General features: G+C 34.6%; 1 protein-coding gene across 1 annotated transcript in view; it reads right to left on the bottom strand.

The window, feature by feature from the left end:
* EPHA5 (EPH receptor A5) overlaps positions 1-22109 on the bottom strand; it is a 347186-nt gene that overhangs the window by 288161 nt on the left and 36916 nt on the right. Inside the window, 1 exon segment of the mRNA XM_021702245.1 lies at positions 18121-18185. Within this exon segment, the coding sequence (XP_021557920.1) occupies positions 18121-18185 (65 nt within the window).

The following is a 22109-nucleotide window of genomic DNA, read 5'->3' as shown; positions in this document are numbered from 1 at the left end:
ATAGCCACACCATGGAGACTGAGGCATAAAAACTTTGGAGTAAGTGGCTCCATAATGACTATCTGAATAGCACTATTTCTTCCTTATCATATAATGGTAATAGATCCTACCTATTATTGTCATAGAACAATATAACAAAAATTCCTAATGAAATACATTAAAGATTGTGATAAGAGTATTTTATTCTTAGAAATAAATGAACTATGTGTTTTAACAACCATGTGCCTTGATAGCAGTATGGCAACTATTATAATTAACAATGAAAACTTAAGGTTTTATTTGACAAAAATACTAAATTCTATGTAAAACTTCAGAAAATGCTAATCCATCAGTAATTGATGAATAATGGACAAAAAATTAAGGTAAAATCCTTGATCTAACAGCTAACCTCACATTTCACTATTACAAATTATAATACCAATCAGAAACTAGGAAAACAGAATTCAGCTGAAAAACCTGGAGAAATTTATGGTAATAGAGGTAAGAGTAAAGTGGAAAGAATGATTACGCTTCTGGAAAAGTTAAGTAGGAGATAAAAATAATTAATAATAAAAATTGTATTGAATTAGTTTAAATACAAAGACAATCCTGGTGACATTTCAAAACGAAAAATTGAATGCTTTTAAGTTTACTTATCATTATTCAGTGCTTTTCATATTAGTGATTTACAAATTTACTGTGGAGTGTGGCTGTCACACATCAATGGATGTGCAGCTTGCTGACTATAGATGGGACAAGAATGTTCATTTTACTGCTATTAAAAACAGCACTTCTTTTAAAAATCGTAACAGAATAAACTCACATTATTATCTTTCTCTTCATATTTTTAAAATATTTTATTTATTTATTTGACAGAGAGAGAGACAACTAGAGCAGAAACACAAACAGGGGGAGTGGGAGGGGGAGAAGCTGAGCAGGGAGCCCGACGCAGGGCTCCCCAACCCAGGACATGACCTGAGCCGAAGGCAGACGCTTAACCAACTGAGCCATCCAAGCGCCCCATCTCTTCATATTTTAATAAATTCAAAGGTAGATGTCTTTAAGGGAGCAAATTATTGAAAATAATTTCATCCTTAAAGGAACTTAACAAATTCCATAGACAAAATGGTCATTTAAAAACAACTGTTATTGGGGTGCCTGGGTGGCTCAGTCAGTTAAGTGTCTGCCTTCAGCTCAAGTCAGGATCTCAGTGTCCTGGGATCGAACCCCACATGGGGCTCCCTGCTCAGCAGGGAGTCTGCTTCTCCCTCTCCCTCTGCCCCTTGCCCCAGCTCATGTGCACGCTCTCTCTCTCTCTCTCAAATAAATAAATAAAACATTTTTAAAAAAACTTTTTAAAAAATAAAAACAACTATTATTTAAAAATAGTAATTGGCACAGGTGAAATGACCACCTCAGATTTCAATGTTTAATATATATTATTGTTCTGATTACTACAGCACTAATGGTATTTAAGATTAGATAACTAAAGAAGCAAGGTTTTCCCTTATGATGGAACTAAGTAAGCTTGATCATATGTGCTTTCCTACATAAATTATAGAATGTAAAAGAAGTACATAGAGATATGTTGTAGGGGAAAATCCACTAAATGTAGCAATAGACTGAGATAGTAGAAGAGAAAGCCATGCATATAAAGAGTATTGTGCCTCATGAATCTAAGTTTTTTTCTGAAATTGCCAATTTATTATGTAAAATATATAAAATGATTACTTGTCTTTTTACATGACTATATAGATAACACACATCTATGAATGATTTTCATGTTACATATGCACCTCATTTCATGCACAGATGCAATCAAACAGTATACAATAAAGAAAGCAAGCTGTTATGTTCTCTAATCATCAAATGATGCCAGCTATGACATTCAGAAATATTAAGATATCAAGCACAAAGTGTTTAATATTTCTCTCCCAGTTCTCCTATGAGGTAAGTCAATATTCTCATCTCTAGAAAGATTTAGTAATTGACCTACTTGACCTAATTCACAAAAGGAGGCCATTGCAAAAAAAAAGAGCTAAATTTAAAAATCTCCTTGTCACTGTGGTTGTAGCTACATGATAAAAAATTGTCCACAATATAATAAATGATTCAATTTACAGTTAAAAATAAGTAAAAACTGATTTTGGAATCACCAACTGACACAGCCAGCATCTGGATCCCAGTATGTGGGTCTGTCAGCCATTATTTTAATCTTTATTTAAAGAATGTGCTTCAATAAATGTTAACTGAATATCACATATAGCTAAGTTATACTTTGAGTAACAATTTTACATTTTGAAAAAAGGCATTTTGTAAAACATGGCTTGATATTTATATTTGTCCGTGGCAGTGGAGAAATAAAACATCAACTTACTGCAATAACAAAAAACATTTTTGAACTTCTGAGGTTTGATAAATACTGTAGTAGATGTCTAACATATCATTAAATATTAGACTTACTCCCTATGTTCCCCAAAGTCCATAAAAAATATCACTATTATCTACTTCACTATTTTGATAGAATATTTAAATATTATTTATCTGATTTTAGAGATTCAAATTTCATTGTCAAAATCCTTTACAGGACTTGAATTGTTTTATGTATTCAATTGTATAATGATGTAATCTCCAGTTCTAAAACTTATTTTTTTAAAAAGTCAATGTCTGTTGCATCTCTGTATCTTGAATGCCTAGTATAATTCTACAACACCAAAAGATTTGTTGGATAAATATTTTTTGGGCAAATCGATGAATATATAAACCCACAACTACATCAAGAAATTAAGTCCAAGGGCATAATTTTAAGGTTATATGTAAGATCATATAATTTCAAATCAAAGTTTTATTTAGAAAATCCCCTTGTGCGTGTGTGATGCAGTAGATTTAGATAAGATACACTATTTTCACAAGACATGAGTCAATAGAACCTTCTGTGTGATTTTGCAGTTTCTTTCTCTGTCCCATCAAGAAGGAATAGATGAGAGTATATAGATGTTTAAGTAAAGCAGGAGCTAAATAAATTATTCAGATACTCATTTATGTAAATGAGAAGGGAATTTCTTTCTTGACCCTTGGAAAAAGTAGATCTGAAATCTCCAACAGTAGCTTGCATGTCGAGCTCACTATGTTTCTTTAATATGAATGTAGAATAAGCCTAATGTGGTCCATCCAATTGTGTGTAGGCTGTAATTTTCAGTGGCAGACTAGTTAGTTGTTATTATGGTGCCTTAGACAAAATTTCCAGGCATGTGTAGGAAAGTGGTTCGTAGGCACTGTTCCATGTGCCATTATGATAAAGGAGAAAAACATATTCCTTTACTCCTATTTCTCTGTATCATTGCATTCAGATAGGTTTTAAAAGCAAAAGTTCTTTATTTGAATAAAATGTTTCCTAAACTGTGTTCCACTGAAAATTCTTCATGAAGATGTTCCTGAATATAGTGGATAAAATGTTTCCTGATCAAATGTGATATAACCTGCATGGCCATTAATACGTTAAAGGCTTAGTATAATGCAGCAGGTAGAGAAAACTATTTAATTCCATTTAAGTTAAATTTCCCAAACTTACTTGAGTATAGAATTCCTTTAGCTTAACACATTTATTTCCTGTTTCAATCTTTACCAAAACACCCCTTTGAGAAGTATTGGGCATCAATTCAGGAGTTCTAGTCGTCCTTAATTTATATGCCGAAAAGTCTATCTTGTTTAGTAAACACATATTCAATTTATGGAATGTATAGTTTGACCAAAAGAGAGCAAGAGAAACAGAGAGAGAGAAAGATTCTCAATGCCTTTTCTGGGTCTGACCACTTTATAACTTATTACTCCTTTAGAAAAATAGAAATTGGCACCTGTCTTAGTTCAGGTTCTATAAAAAATACTATAGACTAGGTGGCTTCAACAACACATATTTATTTCTCACGGTTCTAGAGGCTGGGAAGTCCATGATTAAGGGCCCAGCAGATCTAGTGTCTGGCTTACTATATTCTCATATGGCAGAGAGACACAAGAGGATAGAAAGACAGAGAGACATACTTCTCTCCCCTGCCTCATCTCATAAGGGCACTATTTCTATCCTGATGGCTCTTAATTACCTTCTGAATGCATCACCTCCTAATATCATCACATTAGGATTTTAACAGATGAATGGGAGGGATATGGCCCAAACATTCAGTACAGAACAATACCTAAATAATCAAACTTCAACAAATTCACACCTCAGTTCTCAAACTGACTACCCCACCTAGAACCATAGAATTGATTTCTTCATTAGATTTACATAAATTCCAACTTTGAACTAATTCTTAGTGCTAATATCTTTGTACATATTATTATCACTTATTCTGTCAGATTTCAAATCAAAGTCAGAACCATAAAAGCATAAAATGTGGGCATGAAAAGAATCTTTAAAATTACCAACAATCATTTTTAATACATGAGTAAACAGATAATTAAAGTTTAGAACAACTCACAAATTGTTATCATTATTGTTTGTTGTATTGTTCTTGCCACTGTTTTTGTGGTTGTGATTTTCACAGTTTCAGGCAATATGATTCATTTTTAAAGAACACTCTTTAAAGTGTATTGGAAATGTGACCATACTGTGTAATACTATGAAGAACCTCAACCATAAAATCCAATGAAAATACATTCATTATTTTTCACAGTTTGTCCTAAAATTTCCATTTGAGGATGTGGAGTGCATAAAAAATATTCAACTCAGTATTTTACTGATTGAGTATATGATATTGTATTTTCATACTCATTTCTACTTTCAAAGAACAACACAATTGGTATGTAGATGTCAGGAATGAACTTCAATGCACTAATGAATAATGTTACCATGAAAACCACTGATGACTGGCTAGCTAGAAAGCACTATCGATATCTGATGACATGATAGCTGTCTTTCACCTTCTAGATTAATGACATACTAATAGCACTTTTTGGAACCACATTAATTTTCCTGATATTAGCGCTGAAATTATATATGCTATTTTTTATCATAACAACCTCAGTCTGTATATTTTAAGAATGCTAAAAGAATTCCAAAATTATAAGATGATATAAATACCAAATACTATCATTACTTAGTTACCTCAAAAATCTCATTATTCAATCTGGCATCAAAATAAAGCAAACAGTAAACCAGCAAATCTTGCTTAATGGAATGACTTCATCTCTCAGGATTATACTTATTGTTATGCCTTTAATTGTGCAGACTGGAATGATTTGTGATACAAACTGAGTAATCTTGCGTTATTTGAATAATTTATAATCTCAGCAGAGCTTGTGATTCATTGGATTATAACACATTTGCGTATTATAATCTACTAAAAGTCCAGGCATGCCCAAATATACAAACCTCTGTTTAAAATGAAACTTCTCCAACAGCCTTGGCATCTATCCTGCCCTGATGTATATAATGTAGAGTGGAATAAATGAAAGATTAAGTTAGACATTCATGAAGCAGAGGAACACTATTTCCATTATCTGTGTTCCAGATCAAATATTAAGAAATAAAGCTGAATTGGAATGTATTTTCTGAATAAGTTCAGATCCATCACCTATGGCACTGTATAGTCATAATAACATTTTGGAAGTGTTAAAATCATGTAAGGAAATCCCACATAAAGAAGCAATATTAATTGATGGTAAATATTGGCTTTCTCTTTTGTTTTTATATTTTTGTATCTGCAACTTGCTCATAAGCAAGAGACTTGGCTTTAGATGCAGCACAGGGACTTTCAGAACCAGGTCAGCAGTCACAAGGGTGATTTTCTTGGGCTCTAAGGAAACAATGAGCTAATGGGATGCTATTAGTTTTATGCCTACTCGTAATAACTAGATGTAGACAGAAATATGCAGCCAAAGTAACCTGGAAGCTACAGAGATATTTGTGTTACAGAAAAGAATGATGCATACGACATAGAGAATACAGTCAATAATACTGTAATACGCTTATTGTGGCGAGCGTTTCGAAAAGTATGTAATTGTTGAATCACTATGTTGTACAGATGAAACTAATTTAATACTATGTGTCAACTATGCTTCAATTAAAAATTAAAATATAAAGAATGACAAAAGATATGGTATCAGTAACTACAATGAAGCCCAAAATGTAAGAATAGTGGTACAAATAACACTAAAATTTTAAATAAATCAAATAGACCAATTAAATATCAAATATAATTTAAATAACTCAAATAGACCACTCCAATAAAATTATTGAATGCTGAGTAAAAATTCATATGTATTGTAGAAATGACTCCTCCTCTAGAGTTAAAATACATAGATCTTTTTTCAGAGTATTAAATTTTCAGAGTGTTAAATTTTCATAGATTTGTTTAAGACCACTGTCTTAATCTGTTCAAACTGCTATTGCAAAATAGCCACAGAGTGGGTAGGTTATAAAGAGTAGAAATTCATTTCTCAAGGTTCTGGGGGCTGGAAGTCTGGGATCAGGTTGGCAGAATGATCAGGTGAGGAGCCTCTTGCAGGTCTCAGACTTCTCACTGTGTCCTCACGTAACAGAAGGGGGCTAGCCCTGTGCTGCATCTAAAGCCAAGTCTCTTGCTCATGAGCAAGTTGCAGATACAAAAATATAAAAACAAAAGAGAAAGCCAATGTTTACCATCAATTAATATTGCTTCTTTATGTGGGATTTCCTTACATGAGTTTAACACTTCCAAAATGTTATTATGACTATACAGTGCCATAGGTGATGGATCTGAACTTATTCAGAAAATACATTCCAATTCAGCTTTATTTCTTAATATTTGATCTGGAACACAGATAACGGAAATAGTGTTCCTCTGCTTCATGAATGTCTAACTTAATCCTTCATTAGGGCACGAATGTCATTCATGGGGGCCCCACTCTTACGACCTAAGCACAACCTAAAGGCCCTACCTCCTCAAACGATCAGGGGCCCTGTGATGTCAACATATGAATTTCGATGAGGACACAAACATTCAGACCGTAGCACCCACCAGTCTACAAAATGATCGTTCTGCTTTTGATAAATAGTTTTCTCCTTTCACTGTGAATTTTCACTTCTTGCTACAATTAGTGCACATTCCTGTTTTGTTTTTGTGAAAGTGAATTGTTCATCAGGGAAAAAAAAATATTTTAGAAATCTTTATATGTGTACTACCATGTAAATGGCCAGGTGACTTCTGGTAAAACCTCTTAAGTCTTCATTTAATAAAGAATCTTTTTTTTTTTTTAGATTTTTTTTTTTTTATTTATTTATCTGAGAGAGAATGAGACAGAGAGAGCATGAGAGTAGGGAGGGTCAGAGGGAGAAGCAGACTCCCTGCTGAGCAAGGAGCCCGATGCGGGACTCGATCCTGGGACTCCAGGATCATGACCTGAGCCGAAGGCAGTCGCTTAACCAACTGAGCCACCCAGGCGCCCTTAATAAAGAATCTTGATGCTTTATTTAACAAGCAAATATATTTTTCCATTTTTACGTTTTAAGTAAATACACTTAGTAAGATAATGGTCAAGATATAATGATATTATAAGTGCATCCGTTACTAAGTACCTCCTGGGGAAAATAAAAATAAGAACAAAAACCAAGAACGGAAACCAAGATAAAGAATAGTAGCAACCCCACACACTGTTTAATAAGGCCGGGCAGTGTGCTAAACATTACAGTGTTACCTCATCCTAATCCTTATAAGAACATTGTTCAGTAGTAGTCTTATACACAAACTTATAGATGAGGAAATAGAGACGTAGAGATTAAACAACTTGTTACACATTTGTAATAAAAGGTAGAGCCAGATTTGTAATCTAGATTAACTGTTTTCAAAGTCTCCATGTCAAACACACTGCTTCTAAGGAGGTCAGTATTTAAATAAATCAGTAATCTGGATTGAGCCCGATAGAGAGTGGACCCCAGATTTGTGTGTATGTTTGTACGGGTTGTATTTTTCACAATTCTAGGTGATGTCATTCAAACGTGTCTGTTTGCATAGGAGAGGAATGGTTTATCAATGTAATCTCAGTGCTTGGCATATATTCGTCTTTTGGTAAAATAAATTGTATAATTAAATAATCCTGGCTCAGGATTGCATGACACAAAATGAATTAGAACACTTTGATGTTGCTTTCCATTATTCTATTTTTAGCCAAAAATGTGAAGTCTTTTCGTTCCAAAAAACCACCACTTCCTAGAGATTCAGATGCCTAGTTATTTATCAACCAGTAACAGACATAGTTAGTGTAAATTTACATCAAAGGCATCGAGTGACATGCTAGAGGTAAAGACAAAAAGGTCTTTACACTGGAGAAACTTACAGTAGTCACACAAAAAAATAGGTAAATCTAAAATATCTAAATTTTAGTGTGCTCAATACACAATGAGTGCCATATTGATTCAGCCTGGGAAGTGGTCACCCTGTTGAGGGGTAATGAAAGGTCTCATGTTTTAAACTTCAGCTGGGCCTTAAAGAATATGATTAGCAGTAAGATGGGTTATATGGAGGGTGGGTGGTGAAGCAGTTCAAGCAATTTGTGCAAAACGCTAGAGGTAGAAATTTATATGAATCCTTTGAGGAGTTAAGAAGAGAGAAATTAGTTCATTTGGAGGAAAGTGTGGTGGGGTGTAAGATCACAAAGATCGCAGCGGCTAGGCTCCAGAGGACAGAGATTGCAAGCTGAGCGGTCTGGACCATCACTTTCTCCATTAGTGTAAGCAATGAATAGCATAAAAGAAAAAAGAGAGAGAGAGAAACAGAGGGGAGGAAAGAATAAGGCAATGAATAGCAAAAACACCTCAAAAACTTCAAACACGAGAGGAGTCTTGAGCATTCTCTCTCCCCCTGCTGCCTTTAATGGAAATAATCAACAGGAATGCTGGATGATTACAGTATATTTTTTCTCTGTGGGAGAGGGAGATTATGTACTCAGAACCATAAAGCATTTTGCTTGCAAAATTAATTCAAATTGACTTGCATGGGAGCACTGTCACATGAATTGAAAACAGCTGAAGAATGGTGCGAGGAGAAAAAAAAGATTATGATAAACAGCAATCAAACTACTCAGAAAAATACCTAGTGTTTGGACCCTGGGGACCTCTGGAAGCCCCAGTTTTATTTAATATCTTCATTAATGAGTGGGAAGATGGGAGCAAAAAAAAAAAAAACATCATATTCACATATGGAAACTGGTACAAACAGCAATGAGAGCAGAACATTTTTTTCAGAAGGAAGATTGTAGACCTAGATTTTACATGGACCACACCATTTGGCAAAGAAAATCTAGACAGAAACCTAGAAATCCTCATAGACATAATGAGGAAAAGGGAACTATGAGGACCCAATATGAAACAGGTGGAAACAATATTGGGAAATGACTGTTGGATGCAAGTGTGTACACAGGTGTCTCACATCACAGGCGAGGTGACAGGAACTTGTATATGACTCTTTAGAAATGATCTGCCAAACTGTTCACATTTATGCTCCCTGCTTGTTATACAGACCAATGGAAAAATCCATCAAAAAAGGAATGAATGGGAAGAATTAAGTGTTTCAGTAGAAAACTAGACAAGGTGTTGAGTATGGATAACATAGCTGTACACACTGCAATCTGGAGGGAAAAAGAGATAGGGGTTGAGATGGAGGGAAGAAGAAGAATTTCACAGCACGATTTGAAAACGGGGAGGAGAATAATTAGTCTTGGAGCCATACCTTCCTGCGGAAATAGGACGTAAACCATGGTCTGAAGGATGAAGCCTTTAGCTAGGTGATTACAGGTAGGTTAAGGAAGGATTAACAAAAGGATTTCATGGATAAGGTCATTCCCCAGTTTACATTTGAGATTATCCCTTATAATGTGGGAAAGTGTTTTGAGAGCCTCTAAAGAAAAAAATATTTGCAATATTTTATAGTGACTTTGAACAAATAAACAAAGTGATACCTAATAAATAAATAATACAAGCATGTCTCAATCCCATTTTGCAGGAATATACTGTGACTATTACTAATTCATTCAATATAATTGCATATATCAAAGACTAAATACAACATTTGTCTTGTATGCCAAGGCAGAGCTGGACATTTTAAAGAACTTTCTTCATAATTGCTAAGTTTCCATGTGGGAAATCTAAATGCAAAATTGTACTTCTTCTAAACTTCAGTGTATGCTTAATGACTATCTTGAATTCCTTAAATTATTTATCTTAATTACCTTACGGGTTGGGTGTTCTTTTTATTTTTCTAAAAAATAATGAATACAAAGCTACTTTGGAACAGGATTGTTCTTCATTATACTGGCATTTGCATTATATAGTATAATATCCATTCCCTTTAGAATTATTTTCTATCACTGTCCAAATAAAGTGCTTTTCTATATCCACTAATGTGTTCTTTTTTACCCACTTCAGCATTACGTTAATCTTTATTAGCCTCTCCATGCTCAGTGTGGGCCTCAATGCTTGTCATTATCCTTCCTCTCCTTCAGTGGAAAGCAAAGCCAAAATAAGATTCTGGCAAAACTTACCCTGATCATAATCAAGATGTAAGCGATTACCAGTGTTCAAATATTTTTCCTCATCCTTTTTGCCTTTAATTTTGGGGAAAATGAATCATACACAAACTCCCCCCCCACACACACTTTTGGTAAATCTGTGTATCAGAATAGAAAATCCAGTTTAAGTGCTTCCTGATTCAAGTGAATCCACGTAACACACTAACAATATATCCACGGTCCATTTTGAATGATCTAAACCTGAGTTATTTTCAACTTTAAAAGTAAGTACACAGGGGCGCCTGGGTGGCTCAGTTGGTTAAGCGACTGCCTTCAGCTCAGGTCATGATCCCAGGGTCCTGGGATCAAGTCCCGCATCGGGCTCCCTGCTCTGTGGGGAGCCTGCTTCTCCCTCTCCCACTCCCCCTGCTTGTGTTCCCTCTCTCGCTGTGTCTCTCTCTGTCAAATAAATAAATAAAATCTTAAAAAAAAAAAAGTAAGTACACAGGTTCTCTAGCTCAAAGAAATCAGAACATAGAAAAAAGTGACACTAAAACAAGAAAAGCCATAAACTCCTGTTTTGAAGTATCTTGAATGGAAGACTATTGCTTGTTCTTTCTCCCCCAGGCAGAGACCCAGTTACTCTGTCTCTATTTTATTACAAATATGATTTAAGTCAATATTCTGAAATCTTTCTCAAATGAATAAATTATTGCAAATGATCCTAATAGCCCCTGCAATCAGCATAAGAAAAGATTTCACAATAAAGCTTATTTTATTTGACTGAAAGAAGAGACAGCAAAAATAAAAGAAGAGCTTGCAGCACAATTCAGAGGTGATGCACTGGGGAATGTGGTGGCTTGCCCATTGCGAGCTCCAGGAAGTACAGAGAACTCAGTGGGGAAATGGCAGCCTCCACTAAAGCAAAGGAGGCAGGTGTATCTTGTGATCTTTTGTAAGACCAACACATGGGGGAAAAAAAAAGAGCAATAGTGGAATTTCTGAGACATAAGAGTATAATCTACTCTAAACAAACATCATGACCATTAATTATATTCTCCTGAGGATAAGCTTTGAAAACACTTGCTAAAATTTCTCAGAAAACAATGTTATTTACATCTATGCTTAGAGTATGAAGATTAATCAATATTAAATGCTTCAGAAGATGACTAAAATAAATTTAATGTAATTAAAAGGAAGCAAAATACATCTTCAGGTTCTGTACAGATAGGCTGATAAAGTTATGGATACAAGATTGAGTGTTTAAGGGAAGAAAATAAAAGGGAGAGAGAGGAAAGCCTTAAGTAAGGAAATAGTTATTTTATTTTTTATTTTATTTTTAGATTTGTTTATTTGTATCAGAGAGAGAAGGAGGGGCAGAGGGAGAAGGAGAAAGAGAATCTCAAGCAGACTCCCTGCCAAGCCCGGAGCATGACACATGACTCGATCCCAGGACCCTGAGATCATGCAATCATGAGATCATGAGATCATGATCTGAGCTGAAATCAAGAGTGAAAATAGTTATTTTCTAGTCCCCTAGAAAATAGTTATTTGAGAAGAGTCTATTGATTCTACTGTTATTCAGCCAAATGATTCAATCAGAGAATTGGGATAAATGTATTGCTATGAAGTTTGTTCACCTATTCTAAATACTTGCATAATCTTAATTGAAATGGGATTTATACAACATGACTTTTTCTTTTTTTTTTTTTTTAGATTTTATTTATTCATTTATTTGGGAGAGTGAGAGAAAGAGAGCACATGAGAGGGGGGAAGGTCAGAGGGAAAAGCAGACTCCCCGCCGAGCAGGGAGCCCGATACGGGACTCGATCCCGGGACTCCAGGATCATGACCTTAGCCGAAGGCAGTCGCTTAACCAGCTGAGCCACCCAGGCGCCCCGACTTTTACCTCTAAAGAAAAATACATTCTTGACGGTTTTGCTTACCTTTTTCTGAAATCTAGATATGGAATTTGCTACTATACATGCCATTTAATGGGAAAGTGAAGATAATAAAGTCTATTCACTTGAAAAATTAAAATAGTTGTAAAACTTACAAGTATTTTATTTTATTTTATTTTTAAGATTTAATCTACTTATTTGCCAGAGAGAGAGAGAGAGCACAAGTCGGGGGGGAGTGGCAGGCAGAGGGAGAAGGAGAAGCAGGCTCAGCGTGAAATTAGAGTATTGAGTCTCATGTTTGGGTGTCGAAATACAAAAATTCTTGAACTCTACCAACTTCTTTCAATGGTCAAATGCCAAAGAGACAGGAGAGTGGTTATCGCTTTTAACTACCAAAATGCTGCTTTCTGGATATATCTGGAAACAGCAATAGAGAAGCAGCCTTTAAATCAACCAACATCTTCTCTATTTCTTTGATAGTTTAGGGATCAAGTGGTGCTTTTTATCCTAAAAACAATATTGTGAGACAAATGACATAATAGTCACACAACCCCACCTAGCACTTAGGAAAGCCAAGATTCACAGAGGTCCCCAAAACAATAGTGAATTATAGATATAACTGGGAGTCAAGTTAATTCATTCCTTTAATGATCTATCTACCTATTATGTAATTATATGTGTGTGTGTGTATTAAATACACACAATATAACAAATGCAACATACTTCTGAGCACTTATGTGCTATATATACATTTTTTTTCAAACACTTACGATCCGGCAATGGATAGAATGCAACCCACTCTGGCTCATTTAAAACTTTTTTAAGATGAATTTCCTTTTCAGCATCAATTACTTTTTTATATAAACTAGAAATCTGGGCAACATCCAGAATCTAGTCATGTCTCTGGAGACCTAACTGTTTGGAGGACTTTGCCTCTGGTTTAAAATAATCAGTCTCCTGGAAGACCTGGGCTTGAAATAGAATCAGTCTCTTACCAGCTGCCTAACCTTGGGCAATTCACTTATCCTTACTGAGCCTCCTTTTCCTCATCTACATGAAGAATACTAAGTATCTTTTTTTGCATTGCCATTGTCAGCATTAAATTAATTTATGTACTTGCGAAAGTATTTTTTCATGGGAAGACAATTAGAAACAATGATATGATACCACATGTGCCAAATATAATACATGTGCTCTTCCCAGTGTAGCACAAACTACCAGAGTGACCTTGAGCAAATACTGTCACCTCTCTGCCACTTTTGTACATCTATAGAAAGAAAAGACAGAACTAGAAAGCATTTCATTGGCCACATTGTTCTAACACACTTTGATTACTCATTCTAAAAATAATAATGCTGCCTCGAGTTCCAGCAGGTCAGGGACTTCTGTTTTCTTCAGTGCTATACTCACTGTGCCTAGAAAACTCACTGACATATACTAAGTGCCCAATCTTATTGAATGAATGAATGCAGAAAATTTGCATAAAAAGCAAACCTTGCTGTAATATAGTACTTCTAGATATGTCCAGATTAAAAAAGGGAAGGAGAGTTTAAGTTATTACCATGAAGTATGTGTGCGTGATGTGCCTGCGCATACACGTACGGTCTCTCTCATATACTGTGGCTAAAGAGCACATGCTGAAGCCCAAATTCAAATGATGTTTCCTGATTAAGGTGAAGTACTCAAACAAAATCTAGGAAGAAACTATCTCAGCATGTAATAATCAGAGATTTTTTTTTAAGACCCTCCTGAAACAAAAGAAAATCCTGATGATTGTATTTTTTAAAGATGTAGTTTATTTATTTGAGAGAGAGAGAGTACACACATGCGTGCAGGCACACAAGCGGGGAGAGGGGGTGGAGGGACAGACAGACTCTGCTCTGTGAGCGCTGATCACCATTCGGCTAGATCTCTGGACCCACTCTAAAATACTGCTAACATTACAGACTGGCAACTTAAATAAGTAGAGTATTAGATGGAAATCGAGTCAAAGAGGATAATTTGCTGACTCTCACAAAACAGCAACCTTTACTCAGCTTTGGGCTGTTGAGGTCATAGAAGGCTGCTAGGTCCAGTATTCTGAAACTTCCAACTAAACAGAGAAGCCAGAAATTCAGATTTTATATGAAATCTCTCAATCTTTAAGTGCTGACAAGGAATTCAAATGGATATACTTACATGGAAAAATAAACAAAAAACCTGTTGGATCTCTTGGTTTAAGGAGAATAGAAATGCAGTAGAAGGTCAAAGAAAGAATATTTGCTGGGTGCCGACACTGTGCCAAGTTCAACTCTCAGTCCCACTTTTTAAATCCTTATGTAAAACTATACCTCAGTAATTTGTGCTCCATTTTATAAATTTAAACACAATAAAGTAAATTATCCTTCTAATACATGTTTACGGAAGTTCTCTTGTATGCCGGGACCTGAGCCAACTTGTAGAAACACTGCAGAATGGTAAATGTGAGATAGCCATAAGAAGCCCAGGAGCTGACAAGCATAGAAAATGTATCACAGGTGCAATGATTGTTTCTAAGAAGTGTGTGGAATATGTGCATGACTTTAAGGGATGGATAACAGTGTTTCTCTTAAATACTTGCCTAATTCTTAAGTGCAAATTTGGGGTAACTAAATAAAATATTCATTCCTAAGGCCTGAAGTTCAGAAAATATTCTGAAAAGGAGATTATTCTTATTCACTTAGTTTAATAAAGGCTTTCAGACTGGGGGAGCTCTGAGTCAGATCAAATCAAGACAGCCTTACAAGAACAGTCTTCCCGGAAGCTATCAGATCAAATAAGGACAATTCCCTGGGATCCAGCCTTTGAAGAATCTCCTGTCCCACTCTGCTGATCCAGTGCATGCTAGCCTGCTGCTTTTTTACCTTGCCAGCAGGTTTTTGGTTTTTGAAGGCTACCTCACAGCTGGAAAGGCAGGAAAGAACATAAGGCACCTTAAAATGATAACGCTATTAAAATAAAGTAAAAGAAAGAAAGAAAAAAAAATATCCAGTTCCAATAAATAATAAAATTTTAACCTAATTTAATCTTTACATTTTTTTTAAATGCTAAAGTTAGTGCTGCTGTTCTAACAATAGTCCATCATTTTTCTTGCATAAATGATCCCTGTATTGCTCCAAGACTGGCTAATTTCTGGAGTTCCAGAAAATTGATTCTGACAATGTTTGCCAGTTTTCTCATGGCTTTTATGGAGAAGAATATTTGTAGAGGCCGTTACCCCACAATTTTTGATGGCATCACTTTTGTTCTATATTTCACCTAGAATAAGATTGCTTATCTAATCATAAATGGCACAGCCTACTAACAATAGAGTAATATATTAATTAATTCTTATTAGAATTAATTACACCTTGAACACTCATTTCTTTAAACTATAATTTTAAAATTTCCTTTACTTTGTATTTGAATGACATAATACAAAATGAAACATCTATGTACTGTACACATTGGACAAGTGTGGACAAGTACATACTTGGACAAATAAATACACATTCACTAAGTTTCTCTACCTTAACTTTTTTTCTTTAAAATTAACATCAGGCATAGTTATGTCAAAAGAAACATAATTCAAAACATTGTAAGAATGTTGGAAAGGAAACTCATTGATTAAAAAACTGAACGAAGGGCACCTAGGTGGCTCAGTCGGTTCACAATCCGACTCTTGATTTTGAATCAGGTCATGGTCTCAGGGTCATGGGATCGAGCCCTGTGTTGGGCTCTGCACTGAGTGTGGAGCCTGCTTAAGATTCTCTCTCTCTCTCCCTCTGCCTACCCCCGCCCTCACTGACACTCTCTCTCTAAAAATATATATATATATTAATTAATTGAAATCTAAAAATTTGAAAAAATTAAAAACCGAACAAAATATACAGTATACTAACAATTATAATGGAAAGAAAAAGAAAGCATAAAGTTGTTAGAATGAATAGAGCTCATTCTGGATATGAAGGGACTATGTTGTTATAAAGGAAACGATTGTGTTTTATATAAAATTCATGTACAAAATTGGGTAATCTCTCCCCAAATTTTAGCTGCAAAAGCAACTATGAATCAGATTTACCCTCAAAGATGCACTCTGACAAATCTTCTTCTGAATAACTTCTGGATAGAAAGAGGAGACACACAAAACTAAATTCAAAGGGAATATGACATATTTTCTCAGGCTTTTAAAAAATTAACTTCAACCCCACCTGTCAGCCATCTTCCCAGAAAGGGCAATTTAAAAGATTGACATAACAGATCATTTTTGGTATGTGAAAAAATTCAGAGTACAAAATATAGCTATAGGTTCTCATAGATGGATATTAGCCAGCCATTTACTTGTACAGGGGTAATGATAGATGAAAGAAAGAAAATGATTTGAGATGAAGGGTAGGAGGAGGAAAACAGAAAGGAAGAAGGAAGAACATAAGAAAGATAAAAGAGGGACTAAGAGAATATACACCATTATGTTGGCACTAGCTATACCTGGTCGGTACTATGCTTTTTCCCTTTGGCTTATATTTATGTCCTAATATCTTAACAATCTGTTAATATACTTTATTTATAGTGTATCTCTAAATGTAACCATAATTTTTAACAACCAAAAAGAAATACCATGTTAATGAAAGAAATCACATTGAGATTAGGATGTTAGCATATAAACTATGAATTAGAACAATTAATACCACTTGTTTTACCTCCATAATAACTCTGTTTGTAAAGGACTGAATAATATACCTGATTTTTTCATCAAATGCAAAAAAAAAATAATAAGTTTTAACTCTTTGGATTATGACAATATTAGATTACTTAATTACACCAAAATTAACTTTGGAAGTCATATGAGCTATTATCAGTGTGAATAATTTTCTAAATGAATTACATATACACACTATACCATAAAGTTTTAAATGTTCAAATTGTTTAAATTAAATTCTCAAAATAGAGCATTGAAAAATACTATTTGTGCTTGCCACAAAATGGTTCTATAATGAATTTGGGTAGTTTGAGTATGAAAATTATAAAATAGTTAATTTTTTTTAATTTCATAAACTTTATTATGTTATGTTAGTCACCATAAATATTAAAGTTATATGTAAATAAAAATCTCTCAAAATCTGAATTGTTTTGAATATAATAGTCATGCAATACAGTTATATTTTCTGTGTAATATAATGATTTTATGCCACAATATTTTACTTACATTCATTTTCCATCTGATAATATGGATATTTTTTTAATTGAGCAGAAGATAATAGAATACTTTTTAATATAATCCATGTATTAAGATTGTTAGTATTATACATTAACATGCATATTGCTTTAAAAAATGGCTTACCTAATCTTTACCCAAAATACTTTATTTCTAATGTACACCAGTAAAATAAATTACTAGCAAAAACAATTACTGATTATAAAAATCTTCCAATGAAACACCTTTCTGAAAGTTTTCACTGAAGAAAAATTTAAGAATTGGAAGAAAACCTTTGATTACTGACTTGATAGTCTGGGAAACTTTTAATCTCAGTAAAATTTAAAGGAATTTCTTATACTATTTTCATTCCCTAATGTAGTGAATAAAATACAAAATAAACTGTATTTGAATCAACACTGGTCACTGACATGTTAACTTTTATTTCCTATTCGATATAACCAGGATAATAGCAAATAAAAATATATTCAGTTAATTTTCATGTGTGACATTTAACATGCTGTCAACTCAGATAGCTTAAGTTGTAGGGAAAATATCATAAAGGCTTACCCCATTTTTTGGAAAAGCAATCCATCCCAAGTCCCCCATGACAGTACGTGAATCCAATAAATTCACTGAAAGAAAAAGAACACAAAACTGAGTCAAATGTATAAAAAAGTATACCATTTTCATAGTGTTATTAAAGTGCATATTTCTTACATAACTGAAGTTAAATTAAGTATTCATCATGAATATGAGAGTTGTAATTTAATGAAAACATTATTTGGATACACAAGAACAAGTGATTTTGAATAAACATTTGGAGAACAATTACAGCAAAAATACATAAACAAGTCATTACTCTAAGTGCTCTTTCTTGTCAAATAAGAATAAAGGAAAAGTATTAGTAAAAAGAAAAAAAAAAATGAAAGTCTACAGAAAACCTTAAGGACTATGCCACTCCTTTAAAGGCTCTCAATTTGGGGATTAAGCTGCCATAAATTTGTGACTACACATATTGTATTTTCTTCTGAAAAGCTATTATGAAACAATTAACAAATAACTTACATTAAACAGAAATAAGCTATCCCCAAGTTTGTAAGATTTTTTTTGTGATATTAACTGAAATCTGTAATCCAAATTGCAAGTTAAATTAAGAAATAAATCTACACACCCATAACTAAGCCAAGAAAATTATAGCAGCTCTCAGGGTTGTTGCTAGAGTTAAGTGTCCACTGCATTCCCCAAAATATCTTCTACTTACAAATAACCACAGTCTACAATGTGCTTCTTATAGAACTATCAGCTACATTTTTGAAATGCAGACCTCAATTATGGCTAGATATACATAAATACGTGGAACTCTCAGAATGGAAGTCTGAATATCATTATTACAAAAGGAAGCCATGAAAGAGTGTGTACACACTCATGCACACAGTCATACACACACACAGTGTGTTTATGCAACAAGTTTATCTACTGTTCTCCTCCCCCCCACCCCAAATTAAACTAGCTTACAGGATGCTGAGTAGTCAAACTGCTTCAGACCTGGGTCACAGATGATCATCTTTCCAGCCTATTATGCCTATCCCAAGTGATCTACCTGGCCCACCGGGCAGCTGAAACAGTCTGAAAGGGAAACAACTGGGTTATCCCTAGTCAGAGGTACTGAAGCTTCCTTATACTACATTCAAGAAACACTACCTTGAAATGCTACCAATTCTAAAAAAGCAAAAAAAAAAAAAAGATTCTATCTGTAAATGTGAAGCTAGAGTACTAAAGTAGTAATAGCTGATAGACGGAGAATGTGTTACAATACTACTATAAGAAAATATAAGATGAAATTATTACAACCAAGGACATTAGGATCACAATTGAAATAAAAATTTTCTACACACTATAGAAATTATGTGCATTTAAGCCTTATCATCCATTTTTATTTCATATAACATATGCAAACTTATAGATCTTATACACTAAATTAACAGTCTATAATAATACTAGTTATATAAAGATAAATCAAAGTTTTAAAGTTTTAGAAAACACAGATATATACTCAATACCACATATATATGGCAGTCTTCTATGATGTGTGTGTATTCAATATACTTGTCTACTTCTCTCATTAGGTTCTGAGCTCTTTACCTCTAAAAATCTATGCCCATAGAATGTTTGCATCATCTTTAGCCTACACATATCAGAGTGGCTTTATAGAATAATAAAATAAATAATTTGTTGGATTATTCTTTTTTAGAAGAAATTGGCCTAGCTGAAAAACTATTGTTGAAAACAGCAAAAACAAACGAAAACTGTTCCACTACCGACTGACCTTGCAAATCCACCAGTCATCCCACTAAATCTAATTTTTTAGTTAGATCCATACTCTTTTTACTCTCTTGTTGGCTTTTCTAGTTTCCATGGGAATAAAGTTACATTAAACTTAAATGCCCTTGTCCTCATTTCAGTTTTTCTGGGACACTAGGGCTATGTCTAGACATGACTAAATACCATGGGAGTGAAGAACTTAAATTGTTATGTTTATTCATCCTTTTGATTCATTTGATTCACCTTTGATATTGAGTAGCAGCATATCTGTGTAGACCTGATAAAGTAGAGCAAATCAGCAAGCTAAAGGCCTTCTACTATGATGGCAGTCAAATTGAACTTAATCCTATATTGGCAAACTGATGTGAATAGGAATTCTAGGAATTCATAACTAGCCTGCCATGAGAAACACAACATTCCTTGTAGACCTCTTAGTAACATGTGGATCTTCAAATATTTATTATTACCAACAGAATTCCAGATGTCTTTCTAAAATTTAGTTACCCCCACTTGAATTAACTTTAATCTAAATTACTATTCTTAACTCTTTTTTGGCTTAAAATATATATGTGTATGTGAAATTAAATGAATGAATTCAAAATACTAGCTTGGCTGTTAATACATTTTTGGGAATTTTCAACATTGGCATATATTTCTAAAGACTGTATTTATTTATTTGACAGAGAGAGACACAGCAAGAGAGGGAACACAAGCAGGGGGAGTGGGAGAGGGAGAAGCAGGCCTCCCGTGGAGCAGGGAGCCCGATGCAGTGCTAGATCCCAGGACCCTGGGATCATGACCTGAGCCAAAGGCAGATGCTTAACCCAGGCGCCCTGGCATACATTTCTAAACACATGAAAATACCCACAACAAAATGTACATTATCTTTCTTATGATGATCTTGTCAAAAGTTTTTCTTCAAAGAAATAGATTAGGAGGTTTATAAGATACACACGTATGTCACTTCCCACTGCTGTCTAAAATTGGTTTTGTTTTGGAAACAAATGTTTTCATAAAATTCACAATGCAAAGAAGATACTTATACATATGATTACTAAATTAGAAATTGAAAAAAGAGTAAAATTAGATGTTTCAGGCAATTACTTGCAGATTACTATATTATATTTTTTTCTTTTTTAAAGACTTTATTTTTATTTATTTGACAGAGAGAGACACAGCGAGAGAGGGAACACAAGCAGGGGGAGTGGGAGAGGGAGAAGCAGGCTTCCCGCCGAGCAGGGAGCCCAATGCGGGGCTTGATCCCAGGACCCTGGGATTGTGACCTGAGCCAAAGGCAGACGCTTAACGACTGAGCCACCCAGGTGCCCCTATATTATAATTTTTTCATATAATTCAGAGGAAATTGGAATTTGATGCCTCAGGAAAAATAATTAAAATTATAGTTAGATAGGTAGATAGAGATATTTACATAGAGACAGAAATAGATATATAGAGAGAGATATAAATGTATAGATAGAGATATAGTGTTAGCTTTCTTAAACTTCCAAGTTTTGCACATGCTGCTTTAGCTGTCTCAAATGTCCTTCCACCCCCTTTTGAATTGCTAACTTCATTTGTCCAACAAAACTTCATTTGTCCACATTTCGGGAACTGTTACCTCTAGGAAGCCATCTGTATTCTTCTTTATTACTGAATATTATATTAGCACCCAATTATTATTTCCAAAACACTGAATACACAGAATTGTATTGTCCCCTTAAAAGAATACCATGTTTGACTCATGCCTATGAACCTAGGCTGCACTCAGAAGAGCAGAATAGCTGTTTGTCTTATTTTTTTTTAAATATTTTATTTATTTATTTGAGAGAGAGAGAGTGAGAGACAGAGAGCATGAGAGGGAAGAGGGCAGAGGGAGAAGCAGACTCTCTGCCCAGCAGGGAGCCCGATGCGGGACTCGATCCCGGGACTCCAGGATCATGACCTGAGCCTAAGGCAGACGCTTAACGACTGAGCCACTCAGGCGCCCCAGTTTTGTTTTTTTTTTTAAAGATTTTATTTATTTATTTGAGAGAGAGAGAGTGAGAGACAGAGAGCACGAGAGGGGGGAGGGTCAGAGGGAGAAGCAGACTCCCTGCCGAGCAGGGAGCCCGATGCAGGACTCGATCCCGGGACCCCAGGATCATGACCTGAGCCTAAGGCAGACGCTTAACGACTGAGCCACTCAGACGCCCCAGTTTTGTTTTTTTTTTTAAAGATTTTATTTATTTATTTGA

This window comes from Neomonachus schauinslandi, chromosome 2, assembly GCF_002201575.2.
Source record: "Neomonachus schauinslandi chromosome 2, ASM220157v2, whole genome shotgun sequence".
NCBI classification, from domain to species: Eukaryota; Metazoa; Chordata; class Mammalia; order Carnivora; family Phocidae; genus Neomonachus; species Neomonachus schauinslandi.
Note: the sequence above shows the minus strand (reverse complement) of the source record. Positions and strands in the feature narration are given on the sequence as shown.